The following is a 16,158-nucleotide window of genomic DNA, read 5'->3' as shown; positions in this document are numbered from 1 at the left end:
ATTTTATTCAATTGCCTTTTGTTGTTGTTATTTTTTACATACATTATTTAAATGCACAACTTCAACACATTTATGAATTTAACATTTAAAAGTCATGACCTCTCTTGGGTGAAGATGAGCATCTCCTATGAAGAGAAAATATCTCGACACCAGAAGACGTGTTTAGGTCTCTGGAAGACAAAGAGCAAATTACTTTACCTATGGTAACATGATTTCTGATGGAGAGTATATTTCACACACATTCCTTATCTTATGAAATTCACTCCTGAAGCAGCCTGCTTCGGAAAGCTTTCAACAGCCAACAGGATGATGTGTGGTTCCAAGGCCAGCTTCTTCACGACTCCTTGGGGTGGTCTCATGCCAGAAGTGATGACACCCATCCATATACTCGAAGAAATTGGTGCAATCTTCCCCAGACCCACCTTTTGACCACAAGCATCAGCAAGGAAAGGCAGAATGGTCTTATGTAAAAAAATAATTTGTTTAAATTTGTACAAATTCTATTTAGAGGATTGAATTTAGCAAGGTAGGATACAGAGCGATAGGGAACATGCGGGAGGAATCATTGTATCCCTCATAAAGAACATTATCAAAAGGTATGTAATTTGGTATTTTAATGGATATACTTCTCCCATAAATTCCTCATCTCATGAAAGATTCCCCAAGCTACAGAGGCAGGAGAAGGGCAAGCATGCACTTATTTAAATTTTGTCGGGACAGTCCTATCCACTCTAGCCTCATCACGCAGGGAATCAAGGCCCTAGTCTTTGCGGGAGGCATGCAGAGAAGCCCAAATGTCTCCTGGCAAATGTCCAAGAAGAGGAATCCTGCTGGAGAGCAGATGTAGCTGCTTAGCCCTTTGCATGCAGCCGTTCACGCACCTCCTTAGTGGCCAGCTCATAGTACGCTTTGATGCAAAGAGCAATCCACCTGAAGATGGTGATTGTTCGCACAGACGGGACCAGTATTTTTCTTTCTTCAGGAGTGTTGTCTCCCTTCTGTGTTATCATGCACGGCTTGGAGACAGCCATCTTAGCTTGGTTAACAGGCTAGCCTCACTTTGTTACGTTTGAAAGTCAATGGATCCATGTTTACACGCCAGCTGGAAAGTTTCTAGTTTCATTTCAAGCACATAAAATGGATATTCAGACCAATTTTTGAGCCCTGAGGAAGAGCTATTCTCAAAATATGTGTTGGCAATTTTCGGGCACATTAAACAAATTTAGGCATGTGAATGACTCCGAAGTTGTGCATCATTTATACTAAAACTGTAATTTGGACTAATTCTCTTTATAAGGGGAGAGAGAGCTCTAGACACCCGACCATTCTCTTTTTTCTATGGTCTGCTTGGGGATTGATTTTTTTGGTCCAGTGAAACCTGCAGAAACAGTAACTTTTGTGAGTTCTTCCAGGGCCCAATCTATGGAATCTCACCTCGGTCTTGTACAGAGGAAGGGGAGAAGAATAACAGTAAATAAATGTTTTGCTGGAGATGGAAGTACGTGGCCACCTTTGGAAGAAATTAATCCTTTACTCCAATTTGACTGACTTGGGAAACTGAATAAATGGTCCCAAAATGGATAAAGCATGTGCGAGGGCCACTTAGAAGGCAGCCTTTAATTGAAAATAAATAGGTCTTACATTCCTCATGGCTACTTCTTTTTGATCCTAAATGAAGATCCCAAGTAAAGACGACAAATGATTTTAGAGGGTGTCAGTGAGGCCCTCGAGCAGCACAGTGGGTATGACAAAGAAAGAGTCTTGTTTAGAAGTTCTCTTAAAAAGGGACAGGGCCACCAAATACTCCTTAATGTGGCCAAAATACACATCTAATTTGGCTAGAGATAAGGAACAAGTTACTTACCTGTAACTGTTGTTCTCCAGCATGGGTCTGGCATGGATTCACCCTGCCCATGAACATTCCCTGTCGTCAGGCTGGGAATCTTCAGTAAAAGAAAAAACTGTTTCAATTTTGTTTCTAAACTGTCTTTCTCCTATAAACCAATCACTGAACTCTGGGTCATACTGCCCCCAGCCAATGACTGCCCTCTACCTAAGCCCCTCCTCTGGCAGCCACCTTCATATTTGGTAGCACGTAAAGGGGTAGTAGTACCAAGAGAAGAGCCGCAAAAGGGCAGGTGGGAGGGTTCGCATTTGAATCCATGCCTGACCCATGCTGCAGAACAACAGTTACATGCAAGTAACTTGTTCCTTCTCCAGCATGGGGTCTGGCATGGATTCACATGCTCATGAATAAAGAATACATAGCAGTACACACATGCACAACCACGGGAGGTGGCAAGGCTCAACAGAAGCAATCTCTTACCTCCTCACCAGGCTCACCTTCAAGTGAACAGGTTGTGCAGCACTGCCTGGCCGACTCTGGACTCCTCCCTGGAATCCCAGTTGACGCAGTAGAATCTCGTGAAGGTATGCGTCGACCTCCACATAGCAGCCCTGCAGATGTCCAACAGGGGCACACCAGACAGGAACGCTGTAGTAGCAGCGATCGCTTTGGTAGAATGGGCTCTCAGATGGCCATGCAGCAGTCCAACCGGTGACAGCGAGTGATACAGCCGGAAAGCCACCTGGAAATGGAAGCCTTGGACAGGGCCTTCCCATAGTTCACAGGACCAAAGTTCACAAAAAGCAGAGAAGTTTTCCAGAAACTTTGTGTGGGCCACATAAACCTTCAGCGCTCTAGCCACATCCAGCAAGTGCAAAGTCCTTTCAGCCGGCGACGAAGGCGTCGGAAAGAACACAGGTAACACCATGGGCTCGTTTAGATGAAAGTCCAACGTCACCTTGGACATGAAGGAAAGGGGGGGCGTCCGCAGCACCACCTTCGTCTCGTGGAAAGTCAAGTAAGGTGGTTTACAGGATAGGGTCTGGATCTCACCCGCCATGCAGAGGTGATGGCCACGAGAAAAGCCGTCTTCCATGACAGAAACTTGAGTGGGTCAGAATGCAGAGACTCGAACAGAGCTCCCATGAGCCTAGTAAGTACCACATTAAGTTCCCACGCTGGGGCCGGAGCCTTCACAGGCGGGAACAAGCGGAATAGTCCCTTGATGAATTCCTTGACTAACCGGTGCGACCACAAGGAGGGTCGTCCTGGAGATCTGGTGTAGCGAAAGATAGCCGCCAGATGAACCTTGATGGAGGCGTGAGCCAGCCCCAATTTAGCCAACGACAGCAAATATGGAAGCACCTGAGGGGCCGTGACCCTCAGAGGGTCGATCTTCTGGGAATGGCACCAAATTGAGAACCTCTTTCATTTCAGCCCGTAGCATTTTAAAGTAGATGGCGCCTGGGCCTTGGCGAGAACCTCCTTGCAGTCCGCTGGAAGATCAGAACCCACATAATTCTAATGCTGCAGAGGCCAGGACTTCAGGTTCAGAGATCCTGGGTCATGGTGCAGAATTGCGCCTCCTTCCCTGGTGAGAAGATCCGCGACCACTGGCAGCCTGACTGGAGGGGATGCTGGCATGCTGAGAAGGTCCGGCCACCAGATCTGCCTCGGCCATGCTGGTGCGACGAGGATCATCGTGCACTGGCACCGTCTGAGTTGATGACTCGAAGAAGCAACAGAAGGAACACATACAGAAGCAGGCTGTCTCAGGGGAATGAGAATGCAGTCCCCCATGCTCCCCGGCTGGGGAAAATTGCTGGCAAACCTCCTGCACTTGGTGTTCGTCGCCGTCGCAAACAGATCGATCTGGGGATTGCCCCATCTGTCGAACAGGTTGTCCACTTGGTACTGCTGAAGCTCCCACTCATGGCAAGATTGTAGCTCCCTGCTGAGGGAGTCGGTGACTGTGTTCTTTAGTCCTGCCAGGTCGAATGGAATGAGGAACATCCCCCTGGGCAACGGCCCAGTGCCACATGTCCTGTGAGTCCCTGGAGAGCATCGGGGATCTGTTGCCTCCCTGCTTGCGGATGTAACGTTTTTCTGTAGCGTCTTCTCTTCCGGCAGCCGCAGACCTCTGGCGTGAAGAAGTCCAGTGTGGGCTCCCCATCCTATTAGAGACGCATCCGTCGTGACAGTCTCCTGGTGCGGGGGGGCTCTGGAAATCCATGCCTCTGGCGATATTGGAGCACATGCCCCACCATCTGATCGCTCGTCGGAACTCCTTGTCGAGCGCGATCCTGTCCAGGAAGCTTCCAAACACCAGAACCAAACAGGCGTCGAGGAACTCCTGGAGAAGCCGCATTCGTAACCTGCAGAGCGAAATCAAGTACATGCACGATGACATCATGCCGAGCTGTGTCTTAATGGTCCTTACCGTGGCGATCTTCAGTGACAGCAGCTGCGGCTGCACCATGCCCAAGATGGCCGAGATCCTTTTCTCCGACGGTGATGCCAGGTATGACACTGTGTTGAGCTTGGATCCTAGGAACAGAGGGTCCTGCGATGGAGTGAAGCAAGACTTTGCATAGTTCACAGAGAACCCCAGATCCGTCAGAAGATTGACGGTCCACTCCGTGTGTTCAACAGCGATATCCCTTGACTTGGCCCGGATGAGCCAGTCGTCCAGGTAAGGGTAAATGTGGATTCCCTGCAGTCGCAGATGGGCCGCCGCTGGCACCAAGCACTTGGTGAAGACTTTGGGCGCCGACTTCAACCAGAATGGAAGGGCCTTGAACTGACGTTTCCCCTGAACTACGAAGCGTCGAAACTTGTGGTGTCCTTTGTGAATGGGGATGTGGAAGTATGCATCCTCCAGATCCAACGACGACAGAAAGTACCCCTCCTGCAGCGGGACCATCCTGAACCTCTGGAACTTTATGCATTTGTTCAGCCGTCGTAGGTCTCCAGCCCCCGGTCTTCTTTATTACGAGGAAGTATCTAGAGTATAATCCGGAGCCCCGGAGTCGCCGTGGAACAAGCTCCATCATTCCCTTCTGTAACATGGCCCGAACCTCCAGCAGCAGCTGAAGAATGTGGTTTTTCTGTAAGGCCACCGATGGTATTCGCAGACACTTTCGTTGGAATGTGTCCGTGGGCGAGAGCATCCAGCACCACTGGGGTGCACGGGTGGGGGCCGGACGTCCTGGCCAGTTCAATCTTGCTTGGAGGTCGACAGGCCGTCTTGTGGTCCCCGGCGACATCCACCCCAAAAGGCCTTGGAGCGACCCCCGTTTTCTTCCTGGGTAGAGGAACGGGAGGGCTGACGGTAGGACGACGAGCCCCCCCCCCCCGAAACCCTTGGAAGAGTATATAGACTTCCCTCGTGAGGAACGAAAGGACGGTCGTCGTTGCTGTAGGGTGCCTAGAGCACAAGCCATCTCCGTGTCTGCCTTGAAAGCCTGGAGGGATTCATCCACAGTATTCCCGAACAGGTTGTCCCTGTCAAAAGGCATGTCCAAAACCCTTGTATGGACCTCCTGTCTAAAGTTGGTGGCCTTGAGCCAGCCACAACGGCGAAGACAAACTCCATTTCCCATCTGGCGGAAACCCGTGTCCGTGATGTCCAGGGCTACTGTGATGCGGTGGTCCGGAGGAAGTCCAGTAGCAGAGCCAACTTAAACCAAAGCTCCTGGTAGTATCTGGCCACGATCGCGAGGGCGTTGGCAGCCCTGACAGTCGACGCTGCCGAGTAGATAACCTTCCTACCCATAGAATTCAACTTCTTCTGCTTGTTGTCCGGAGGGGTGGAGGAAGAGGAGGAAGCGGAGCTTGGTGATTTCATTCTGGTGGCCGCTGAAACCACCGAGCCCGGAAGTGGTTGAGACCGTAAGTACTTCGGTGCAGAGTCCAGCACCCTGTACTACTTCTCCAATCGGTCCCTCTTCACTGGGGCTGAAGAGGGGTTCTTCAGCAAAGCCAGACCTTCGCCCAAAACATCATCCAGGAGTGGTACCGAAAGGAAAGTCTTCCTTTTCGCCTCCCAGCGCTGATATAAGAAGCCTCCTTCTTTTCCTTCGCCGTGAGCTGGAAAAGCTCTGATGCTCGGGCAATCATCGCGTGGAAAGATCCCACATCATCCGGCAGAGAGGATCTGGGCAGAGGTGACGGGAGGTCCCCCATCTCGCCGTCGTCATCCATGCCCGTTATCGCTGTGTCTAACTCCGTCTCCCTTGGGGGGCAAAGGGGCGGTGGAGAGGGAGGCGATGGGTGGCATGGAGGCGTAAGGTGCCGCCTCCTTTTCTTGGCCGGCGGATCCCCTGGTGTCAACGGGCAGCCGGTACTGGAGCCACGGGAACTGCAGGCGGTGGGGTCGCCGGCATCCTCCTCTATATCTCAGACACCAGCGTGTGTAGGGTCGGGAGGATGTCCAGTGAAAGGTCTCTAGATGGTACCTGATGGTACTAGGAGCGTTGTGTTCCGGGACCTGGTCGTCCTGGGGCCGCTTGTCGTCGCCTACATCGATGGTAGCCCCATCATCATTGTCGCTGCCCCTGTAGCGGGGTGAGCCTCCGGCATTTCCCTCGTCGTCATCGCCCTCCTGGATGGTGTGGACGGAAATTATCTCATCCTCATCAGCCGAAGAAATGTCCATACCTTGGAGGCCCCCCCTCTCTCTTCTGGTCCAGAGGGGTCGGTCTCGGGCTGAGGTCCAGCATCCTCTTCTCCAGGGATTTCTCAGATGGCTTGCCCGAAGCCTCCCTCCTGGGAGAAAGAGACACCCTGGCCATCGTCGGGGTGCCCTGTGGGTCCGCCCCTAAAGCCTTCGAAAGCGGCGACACCACCACTTCGAGGGAGGGCAACGGTTTTGCATGGTGCACTTGGGCCTTCACGGGAAGGCTGGTCTCCTTGTCCGGTTTGGCCTTTTCCTTCTGCTTGGCCTTCTCCTTCGGGCCTTGTCAGGCCCCTTATCTACCTTGGCCTTCTCCTTTGTGGGTGAGTCGGACACCGCAACCTGCCGGGCTTTCTCCTGCTTGGACTTCTCTGGATTCTCTCTCAACTTCCACGGGGTAGTTGACTTCCTCTTGGACAACGAACCATAGCGGTGGCTGGAGATCAATGCTGATGGTGATGACCATCATGCCCCGACCGTTGCGGGACCCACAACAGCAGCAACTCTGATGGAAGCGGACTTGCAGTGCTTGGCCATGTGTCCGGCGCCCATGGGTGTGGTGCCCTCAAAGGATTTAGAAGCCTGCTCAGGTTTGCTGGCTCTGGGAGAGGCATGCCCCTGGGTGGCAACCGGGGTAGAGGCCTTGGACTGCAGCCACACTTCCAACCATTGGTGTCGATCCTTCAACGTGTGGTCTGAGAAGCCACGGCAAAACTCACAATTTTGCTCCTTATGAGTCAGGTGCAAGCAGTACAGACACTGGGAATGCTTGTCGTCCATGTACACATTTCGCAAACCGCAGTTGGAGCAAAGCTTGAAGAGAGAAGCGTTGTCCTTCTCGTCTGACATGATCCACACGGTATAGGCCTGAATAATCTTCTGGAATCCTCCAACAAGAACACTCAAGGAAAACAGCCCTTGAGGGGCGCTGAAAAAAGCCGAAAAACAGATCCCCGTTAGTCTGAAAGATGATCGATGGAGCACAAGGGCTCAATGACCGAAAAATAGAGTTTAACTGTCAAAAAGCAAAAAACGCAGCAAAAAGCTCAAAGAGCAAAGCACGAGGACCCCCAACACTTGAACGTGCAGTAAAAATCTGAAGATGGCTACCAGAGGAGGGGTTTAGGTAGAGGTCAGTCATTGGTTGGGGGCAGTATGACCCAGAGCTTAGTGATTGGTTTACAGGAGAAAGACAGTTTAGAAACAAAACTGAAGCTGTTTTTTCTTTTATTGACGATTCCCAGCCTGACGACGTGGAATATTCATGAGCATGTGAAACCATGCCAGACCCCATGCTGGAGAAATACCAGTGATGGTGGAGCACAACAAGAGGTGAAGTTATTTTTCCTAGCTCCAACTTACAGGATGAAGGACCAGGGTCCTGCCAATGGGTTGAAGGACTCTGATACAAGCCTGAATCAGCAGATCCACAATCCAAGTTATCATCCAGGGATGACAAAGTAGAATGTCCAGCTAGATTTAGTACCAGGTCCACTGTGCCCCGTCTGGAGCTATCAAGATCACAGATGACACCCAATTAATAATTAGTGTATTGTCCAGGGCTCTCTACACCCTCCCACCACAGAGAACTGGATCAGAAGGCCTTGTACTTGTTTTGAGCTCGAAGCAAACATTTAACTGGTTACGTCCCCACACAGTGAAGATATGCTTCACAATCTCCCTTGGCAGCTCCCAGTATGTGAGCCTCCTGAGCAGCAACTCGCAACGCCTGCCTGTTCAGACTGCCGATAAGGTGAGAAGCTTTCACAATCACCTTGTTTGCGATCACTGAAAACCACAAGAGTGTGGCCTACCTGCACAGCTTGAGCGACCCCACACTGTCCCTATTATGGCTATAGTGCATGGCAGTGGTGTTGTCAATGTGTACCTGGGCATTGAAACGCTTCATTGATGGTAAGAAGGATCACAATGCCAGACAACTGCCCTTAGTTACAGCAGGGTGATGCCGAAGGGCTTCTCTGGGTTTGCCCACGGATGGCTAAGTGAAAAATCCTGCAGAAGATCTCCCCATCCTATCAAAGACATGATTGTGAACATGGTCACTGTCGGCCACGGCCAGGGCTGTCGGAATGAGGCAACCAGAAGAGGTTCAGGAATCGAAATGAAGATTGGATAAGCAGGAGGTTAAAGCAGCTTCTAGGGATCCAGCTTTAACGAGTGACCAGGAGCTACAACTGGGGAACAATAACATCTGTGTAAGGTGCACACATAATTTTGTGCATTATTTATGACCTGTGCTTTAAATGTCGTTTGTGTGTCCCCTAATGTTTTTATTTTTATTTTACAGATTGTTCCAAACATATAGAGTTTAATTCACATAGGTGCGCTTGTTCGGCATCAGTAGCTCCTGGTAACTTAGTGTCAAGCTAACCATACTCTTCTAGGCTACAAGCAGGAGCTAAATAGCCGGAGGTTGGTCGTGGATCACCAAAGCAGGCCCTTGCAAACCTGTGAGGCAGCCAGGTTAATGTCCATCAGGTTATCAAAGACCACTACAGCAACCAAATGATGGCTTGCTTCGGGCCCTATGAAGATGCAGGACGCCAAAAGCCCTAGCATTCTCAGGAAAATCCAGCTTTGAGACTCCCATTAGAATGGAAGAGGGCTGCAGTTGTGTGTTTTCCTCTTTCCCTCCCTCTCCCTCTTCCCATCCCCTTCCTTCCCTCCCTCCATGGATTCATCCATATCAAAGACTGCTCCTACAAACTGTAATTGTTTGGAGATCAGTAGATGACAAAACCAACCTCATGGAGTAGAGTGGCCGACTCTTCCAATTTGGCCTGCAGGAGTCAGTCGCTAAGGTAGGGAAAGATGTGCGCACCAACCACTGCCTCAATCTTTGTGAATACTTCAGGGGCAGAAGTGAGGTAGAAGGGGAGGTCTGCCAACTGGCAGTGAGTGCTACCCACCTAAAAACAAAGGTATTTCAGATGTTTGCGGAGGATAGGGATGTGAAAGTACACATCTTGCAGATCTAAAGACAAGAGGCAAAAGTACAACTCCAGTGACTGGAGCCAGAGTGTTCTTGAATTAGAAATTTCAAAAAAGAATGTTGATTAACCTCAAATGTTGGATGGGTCTGAGTCCTCCATCCAATAGGTGCCTGTTCTCTGCACCTTCAAGCAACAGCTCCACAGATATATTTGGAATGGGTACTAGCAGAACAGTTCTGTGGGTAAAAGCTCCAACATTCTTAATAGGCAAGTAGAGATGGATCTTTACTGTAAACATGCTTATTTTAATTTGCATGGATTACTAGGCGCAAAGAAGTATGGATTAAAAAAATAATTAAGATATGCTTTTATTTACCTAAATACCCCAATTGGAATGGGTAATTACTTTTTGACTCCCTAAAAAAATGTACTTCCAACGTCAACAAATCAGCAGTAAAATACCTCCACTTCAAAACCTTATCAGGTGATGCAGTGGGAGCTAATGAACTTTATTTTCCCCTTCAGATAGCATACTCACAAGTGTGTCTGACAAACCTAGAAGAAGGAAGATACACACTCAGGACCCCAGTACTTCTAACCTGCACCCAGGTTTCACATGTGCCTTTCCTGCCATACCACTAAAGACCACCCCTCCCCCCTTTCCCCTTTGATCCACAGCCAGAAAGGCCAACAGAAATGGCAGATGGGCGCTATTTAAGACCACTTGACATTACTTCACAAAGAATGAAAGAAATCTGGTCAGATTTCTTTTCTACTGTGATCAATCTGAACTGATCGAGAACTCCCTGTGAGGGTGTGTAGTGGAAGTTTTAAGAGAGCTTTATTAAACATAGTTCACTTTCGTAAAGAAATGAATGCTTTATCGTTTTTGACAATTAACGTTTTTTCTAGCAAGTTGATTCATGACACAGTTTAATTTAATAAAATGCAGTGCTAAACTGTGCCAACCTTCTGTCTCTGTAGCCAACATTTGCAGCTTTGGCTATTAGGTGGCACTGTAAGGTGCCCATAAGCTAAACGAATTGGCATGGGAATTGAAAGTAGGAGCGAGATGGAATGCTGGGAATGCGGCATAAAGCTTGGGGGTGTCCTTCCTCCCTCCCGCATAGCTATGTTATCCCTATGGCCATTCATACCCAGTACCTCCCCAAAACACACATACATGAGACCTCTGAGCTAATTGTGTTTATAAAGCTGTAAACCACCCTCAGATGTAATAAACATGTTTTAACCAATTGGGCCTTTAGCCACTTGATTTATAAGCAAGATGCTTGCCCCTGTGGCGGTTCTTGGCACTGAATTCCTGTTAAAAACAACTATTGGGAGAGCCAACAGTTTTCGATTGTATGGCTGTGGTACAAGTATTCGCCAGCCACTGCCCTAATCTATAACCAGGTATGCCCTAATCTATAACCAGGTAGTAACACCATTTACTAGATGTTTCCATCCTACTGCCAAGTATTATTATTATGGCTCTACCAGAAAATTGCCTATGCCATGCCCACATAAAAGTCAAAGATCAGAAAAAAAGGCATGAGGTGTCCCAAACAGTAGAGCCTATTCTCATATTTCTAGTAATCAGATATCAAGGTTTCTGCTTCCTGTACACTTTAGAACCATTATAACTGACAACACTTCTTTTAAACATACTTATTTAGGGTTAGTTTTGTTTGCCACTTAAATTTAGGCAGTTCAACAAGTACAGAAATACATTTCGTATTCAGAGCACATGCTTTACCTTGGGATTGGTTCTTTGCTGCAGACGTCTCTCTTCCCGTTCTCTTTGCAGACGCTCAAACTCCTCTCTGATTTCAGTAACTGTTCTTTTCCTTTCTACGACCTACATAAAATAACGTTTTTTTAGTAACCGAACTTTAATAAAGGTTCACAGGTGCTTTAGCAATGATTGTCTTAAGCAAAAACACAGAAGGCTTCACATGCAACAGCTATGAATGAGTGGAGCTTTTCTCCAGTGGCCTTATTGCTAAGGAAAGAAAACCTTGACCTTGCAGTCTTGCACCAGATTTGTAAAGGAATAAATACGTCTGTGAAAAAATAGTCATTATTTACGAGCCAGAACACACACCACTGATCAAGAAAGGGAAGCAAGATGTGCCTGTATTCACTGTGATCGGTTTAATTCCACTTCCTAGTCTAGAGTCATAGGATTGCCTAATGTGATTTATTTGGAGAACCACAAAAGCAATTACAGATTAAAATATCACAAATAAAAAAAAATTACATACTTCATTAAAAACGGACCTGGTGTATACAAAAATATAAACAAAAAAAAGAGCAACAGCATTATTTACAGTATTGGTGAGGACATTTCCAAGCCCTGGAAAGCTAATTGGAGACATCAAAAATACTTGGAATACATTTTGGATTTTACAGAATGGCAGCACAGTATCAACACAATTTGCTTTTAATATTTAATATTGGAAGAAGCCATCTTCGCCCGATTTTCTGCAGAACCGGACAAAAAAACAAGCAAACTTCATCTGCCTTTGCTGACCTACTCATAGTAAAGCATTGGGTAGCTTCAACCGTCCACTTCTTAGTAAGGTAACTTAATTGGAGGAGACACAATCAGAGCTTAATATGCAATTTTCCCCCGGCCGGTTGAGTGATCCAGGAAAGATACTGTTCGAAACCTAGAACTAATTTGGTTTGCTGAGCAATATAAAACATAGTATTCTCAGACACTTCTTGTCTGTAGTAGCCTGAAGTGAATGCATTTTCATGATAAATATTGGTGCCTCGTTACTTTACAATAAACTGTCAATGTGGCCCATTTATTGTTTTTTATGAAATAAATGCATACATACACAAAGGTGACAGATTAAGACAACAGTCGAGTGAATTCTCTAGACACCATTCGTGGCAATTAAGGGCCTACTGGAATTGTGGAGTTACTAAGAAAACTGTTTCTAGCCTTGCTACATGCCAATATGACTGCACTGGCCCATTTTCAACTAGTCTATGCAGGTCTACACTTACCCTTTTTCCCACTGATTGGCATTTGCACACCCTCCCACAGATGTACTGCTACCTCCTACAGTACAACACAGTAGCAGTCGGACAGTCTTCTCAATTCTTCATTGAAGTGCAACCAAACAAAGTAGTTAATTTGTGAATTTGGTGGTGGTGGGCACGCATTGAACACCACATGCATTAAGGGGTAGACTGGAAACTGGATAGAATGATTATAACAAGCAGTTGCCCCAGGGTTCTTTTTGTCAGAAAGTCTTTTACATATTTGAGTCCGCAAAAAATGGAAAATAGGAAACAATACCGTAAGGAAATACAGAGCCAAGAAACAAGGTATTCATGTTGGCCATCAAAGTGCTGGCGGGTGTTTTAAGAACAAAATAGATGCATAATATGGTGAAAATGTGCTCTACAATTGGGCAGAATGCTTCCCAAAACGTGCCCCTTTAGGTAGAGCAAGCTCTTCCTGCCGTCCTATTAATGTCCACAGGGACAAGAGGAGTAGAGAGCAGTTTTTAACACAGCCTTACACATAGTTAAACTTTTTACAAATTCACCAGCAGTCCAAGTGTAGTCATTAGCTTCAAAGATACTTTCAGGTAAAATGAACAGGTATGCTTTAAACTGACAAAGAAAAGATCTGGAACTGCTAAACTGCAATTGTTAAAATGACCACGAAAAAGTAGGAACTCTTAATAGGGAAAGATAAAAGTAGAGATTCTCTTAAACAATACTAAAACATACAAACAGCTACCTGCTTGCAAATTACAGAACGCTCAAGCGTCCCCTAGCCGTGCTGGAGAACACCGCCCGGTCCCGTTTATTCCTTTTTGGATTCTCAGGCGTTTTCTTCCTAAAATGAAATTTGGAAAGAACGAACGACAAGACCCAGTATGGCCTTTTCTCACATGTCAAGGGGAACATTGAGAGCTCTTGAATTACACTGCCTTGTGGGCACTATTTTAATTTTATGGCTTGAAGCGCCGACCGAGCTTGAGAGCAGTGCAGCACTCTAGAGGATGCTGTAGGCCAGCGTTTGCGCTGGCGTCTTTTATCAGTAGTGCTGCAGTATGGTGAGTACCAGCCTGTGTGTCAGACTGTGCGTTTATCGGGATCAGCCGTTGGTCGGGCATTGTTGAAAAAAACACGCTTTAAGAGCTTTGGAGAATTGTGGTGGCATTCTGAGGAGATACCGTGATTGAGTTCTAGAGGGTGTGGATGTGACAATAGAAGGACTGGTTGTAGGTCCTCCCTTGCAGACTAGTTGTGATTCGAGCCAGTTGGGCTCTAATCAAATTTCTTGTATTTGCCAAGTACTCATCTCAGAGGAATGCTGCCTGTGTCAACCAGACATTTCCTCTTTATGTCAGCAGGGATGCCTTCTGCTGGTTAGCAGTTCCAATTCTCTGTTAAGGTGGCAGCAACATGTGTTTGAGTGCCAAGATTGTCCCTGTAGGATGGCATTTTTGTATTCTCTGAAGGTGTACCCTACAGCCCTTTTTTATCTTTACTTCTTATATACAACTAACTTTCTTAAGACTTCTTTTTGACTGTTTCTCACTAAGCCTGATAACTCCTGGCACTTGCCTGCCCCAACTCTGTGTTTTTGCTTGAATAGGTCTGCCAATCTGTTTGGCCAAAGGACCACTGCTTGGACCTGATCTTTAGAGCTTACATTTGAGAAATTCCAACTGTCAAGGAAAATACTAGTTTTTGATCTTACAATTTCATCTGTTGACATGTATGTCCTTGTGCAAGCATTGCTCCTCACTTACTGACAATATCAATTGCTGTTTAGACCACAGTACAGGAACTAGAATAGCTGCTCTTCCCTGTGAATGATATGGGTAAGTATCTGTAAAATCACACTTTCTTTACGATGTACCCCTACTATTGCCTGGTGTTGTGTCTCCCTGGATTGTTTGGTTCCCACACAGATTCCTACTCTTCGACCCTGGTTTTGTTTAATGCATAACAGCAGTCTCTGTCTAGAGCGATGTTCTAATACTGCCTTGTTAGGGCTATTGTTTTTGGACACAGTTCTAGTCCTCGGTTTGTCGTTCTTTGTTAGCACCAAGTTCCTCTCATGTGTTGCTGGGGGCCAAAGTGAGCATTCTGTTCTTCCCATTTTATTTTAACCCACAGATTTTATTCTTCAACTTAAACATAGCTTTGAACCTACCCTTAGCGCACGCTCATTCAAAAGTGCTGTTTTTAAATTGTGTTTTTGGTGCAAACCAGATATAGCGTCACTTTGAGCCTTCTTCATGATTCCAGAATTTACCTCTACGCTAGGACGCCTTCACATTAAGCACAATGCCGCAGAGGTAGTGAAGACAATTAAGGAAAGTATTGTATTCAAAACCCTCGTCCTGACACACAATTGTCTCCACGGCCTGACTCCCCTGTACCTAGCACAAAGGATCATCAAACACACGTCATCGACCTTCTAGAATGGCCTATTCCAATCGTATCACGGTTCCGCCCACACCCAGTGTGCATGCAGGTGGCAGTAGCTTCCAAACTATGGCTGCGACCTTTTGGAATACCCTCCCAGCCCGGATCAGGATGATAGACTCATGCAGCATTCCGGAAGGCCATCAAGACGAGGCTTTTTGTCTGAATGGCCTTTACACCTCCTACCTTATGCTTCCCTGTGTCTGCTTCTTTGTAACATTCATTTAATGTATTATGTATTGAAACAACTGAGCATGTAACAAAACATTCTGTACTAAGTATTACTCTATTGGGCCGCGTTCCTGTACCCCTGAATCAAGCCTTCTTACGTCTCCTTATAGCACCTAGATGCCTGTGGGCTGTAGTGTGCTCTACAAATCCAAAAAATAAAATAAGCTGGCAAAGAGGAATAGAGCTCCTGGCTCAGACGGAATTCCGGCTAATTATTATCAAGATCACGTTGAGCTATGGGGACCCATTCTAACCAGGTTATTTAATTCAATAATGCGATGGACATCGTCGCAGAAGAATGGAATAGGGCGATTATTGTCCCCTTATTTAAGAAGGGGGCAGAGATTCTCCTCAATCCTATCGCCCGATTTCCCTTTTGAACTCGAGTTGCAAAATGTCGAAGAGGTCTTCGTAAACTATTTTGTAACCAATGCAACTAGGTTTCCGCCCTTCACTGGGATCTATTGGCCAATATCTTAACACCTATTTAATCATTACACACTCGCTTTAAGTAAAGAAAGAGACAGTGTACCTCACATTTATGGACCGCAGCACTGCCTTTGATAAGGTTAATAGAAGCAAGTTATGGCAGGTGCTGAGGTCCTAGGATTGTCCATCTCATGTCCTGGCTCCTCTCATTTCTCTACATGAGAAGAATGTGGCATGCGTTAGATCAAGGTCAGAGGGTCACTGCACGTCTTGGTTTCCAATTCAGGCTGGCATTAGGCAAGGGTGTGTGCTTGACCCGATTTTATTTTCTTTGTTTATAAATAAGCTATACAAAGTACTAGTAGACTGTCAGGTGGATGTGCCCAAGATAGGGGGTATGTCGCTGCCGGTCCTGGTCTATGCGGATGATTCTGTGCTTATAGTTCAATCCAATATAGCTCTGCAGTGTCTAATCATAGCTATGTAGCATTCATGGGAGAGTTGGACCTCCAGGTTAATTCTAATAAATCTGCTGTTATGTTTTGTGGCCCAAC

General features: G+C 46.8%; 1 protein-coding gene across 1 annotated transcript in view; it reads right to left on the bottom strand.

Moving 5' to 3' along the window:
• Positions 1–16,158, bottom strand: part of DNAJC11 (DnaJ heat shock protein family (Hsp40) member C11) — a 1,722,882-nt gene that overhangs the window by 1,131,630 nt on the left and 575,094 nt on the right. Inside the window, exon 4 of the mRNA XM_069610417.1 lies at positions 11,235–11,336. Within this exon, the coding sequence (XP_069466518.1) occupies positions 11,235–11,336 (102 nt within the window). The remainder of the gene's footprint in view (positions 1–11,234; positions 11,337–16,158) is intronic.

The sequence above is a fragment of the Ambystoma mexicanum genome, chromosome 8 (assembly GCF_040938575.1).
Source record: "Ambystoma mexicanum isolate Mex_15411 chromosome 8, UKY_AmexF1_1, whole genome shotgun sequence".
Lineage (NCBI taxonomy): Eukaryota > Metazoa > Chordata > Amphibia > Caudata > Ambystomatidae > Ambystoma > Ambystoma mexicanum.
This window is presented reverse-complemented; position numbering and strand designations above follow the sequence as displayed.